Source organism: Pteropus alecto, unplaced genomic scaffold (genome assembly GCF_000325575.1).
Source record: "Pteropus alecto unplaced genomic scaffold, ASM32557v1 scaffold102, whole genome shotgun sequence".
Classification (NCBI taxonomy): Eukaryota; Metazoa; Chordata; class Mammalia; order Chiroptera; family Pteropodidae; genus Pteropus; species Pteropus alecto.
Window position 1 is genome coordinate 823,663 of NW_006432224.1, and position 1,590 is coordinate 825,252.

Below are 1,590 nucleotides of genomic sequence, written 5' to 3' on the forward strand. Positions count from 1 at the left end.
TAATTGGAAGGACAGTTTTATAATTCATAGAGTCGCATAGCGTTTGCCTGGGAACTTCGGCGTTAGCTCATCTTGTAGATGAAAGGGGGGGTTTTTCCTACTCAGAGTGCGAGGTAGTCACGTTCGTCCCAGCTGTCGGGGGAGCAGCCCGTCCGAGGTCCACCAGACAGCTGCACTCAGGTCGTGGCAGGCCTGTGCCCCTTGCCACCCCGAGAGCCAGTGAGGGTTGGAGTGCTCGCGTGTGGTCGTCAGTCTCCACTGCGGTGACAACGTGCCAGTGCGGGCGTGAGCAGAGGCGCGGCCGGCCCGCGGCGGTGTCTGCCCGGAGGTGCGGGAGGTGGGGCAGGAGGTCGCCTCGGACAGAAGCCACCACCCTGGTGCCGCCAGCAGCCTTCGTGGTGGAGGACGCCGCCTCGCGTTTCTGCCGGGGGAGGGGGCCCCAGTGACCTGCGGACCCCGGGAGGAGCAGCGGCGCGGGGGGTGCGGGGGCCGCGGCGGCGCTTTACCTGTGGCCCGTCCAGCAGCCACCATTCTCGGCTGGCACCGTCGCATCCTGCTCCAGCCTCCAGAGCCACCTGGAGCTTCGTCCCGTCGGCTGGAAGGCGGCGGCCTGGGAAGTGGCCGTCTTGGTCCCGGGGGGCTGGGCCGTGGCCGCGCTGTGCCCCGGAGGGAGCGGAAGTAGGTCCGGCCGCTGCGAGCTGCTCCTTCCCACGCTGCTGCTCTCCGGGCCCGTCACGCTTCCCGTCACTGCGAGGTGTCGCCTGCTTCCTGGCTGCCGATGTCTGTGTCTGTCACCTTGGAGCTTGGGGGACATGTGGTACTTGTCGGTTCCCCTGGGTCAGTCCCCAAACGTCCACCCCGTAAGGAGCCGGACGGGGAGGTGCGGACGAACTCACTGGGTTTTCACGTAGAAAAGTGGCACGAGCTGCTTCCGGCGGGGGGCGGGGGCTCGGGGCACCCGTCGGACAACAGGAGCGAGATGGGGGCGCACCGTCTTGCAGGTGGCACTGCCTCCGCCCTGAAGCGAGGCTGCCGTGGTGGCGGGGCTGGAGGTCACAGTTAACGAGCGTCGGTGTTGAAAACGGGAAGGCGTGGGCGGGTTCGCCCCCGTGGGCGGTTCGCTGAGAAACGGGTAGCGTCGTGGTCCCCATCAGGTACCGGCGTGAGCACCGCTGCTTTTCCGAAGAGGCGGTGAACTGCGAACGGCTTTGCGTGCGCGAGGCGGGGCTGCTTCACTCTGGACGGGGACTTCCTGCCAGAGGAGACGCGTGTGTACCGTGCCAGTGACCTCTCGTCTTGCCTCCCGTGCCCTAGACGTGACCTACCTGACGGAGGAGATGGTGTGCGACATCCTGGAGCTGTGCAGGGAGCGGGAGGACTACTCGCCGCTGATCCGCGTCATCGGCAGAGTGTTCTCCAGCGCCGAGGCCTTGGTCCAGAGCTTCCGGAAGGTCAAGCCGCACACCAAGGAGGAGCTGAAGTCCCTCCAGGGCAAGGATGAGGACAAGGACGAGGACGAGAAGGAGAAGGCGGCGAGCTCGGCCGCCGCCCTGGCGGAGGGCGGGGCCGCGGCGTCCTCCCGGATGGGCT

At 67.2% G+C, this 1,590-nt stretch overlaps 1 protein-coding gene across 1 annotated transcript in view; it reads left to right on the forward strand.

Annotated features, from left to right (window-relative positions):
• The window catches only part of UBE3A (ubiquitin protein ligase E3A), a 56,127-nt gene that overhangs the window by 33,823 nt on the left and 20,714 nt on the right, over positions 1-1,590 (forward strand). Inside the window, exon 6 of the mRNA XM_006907081.3 lies at positions 1,315-1,588. Within this exon, the coding sequence (XP_006907143.1) occupies positions 1,315-1,588 (274 nt within the window). The remainder of the gene's footprint in view (positions 1-1,314; positions 1,589-1,590) is intronic.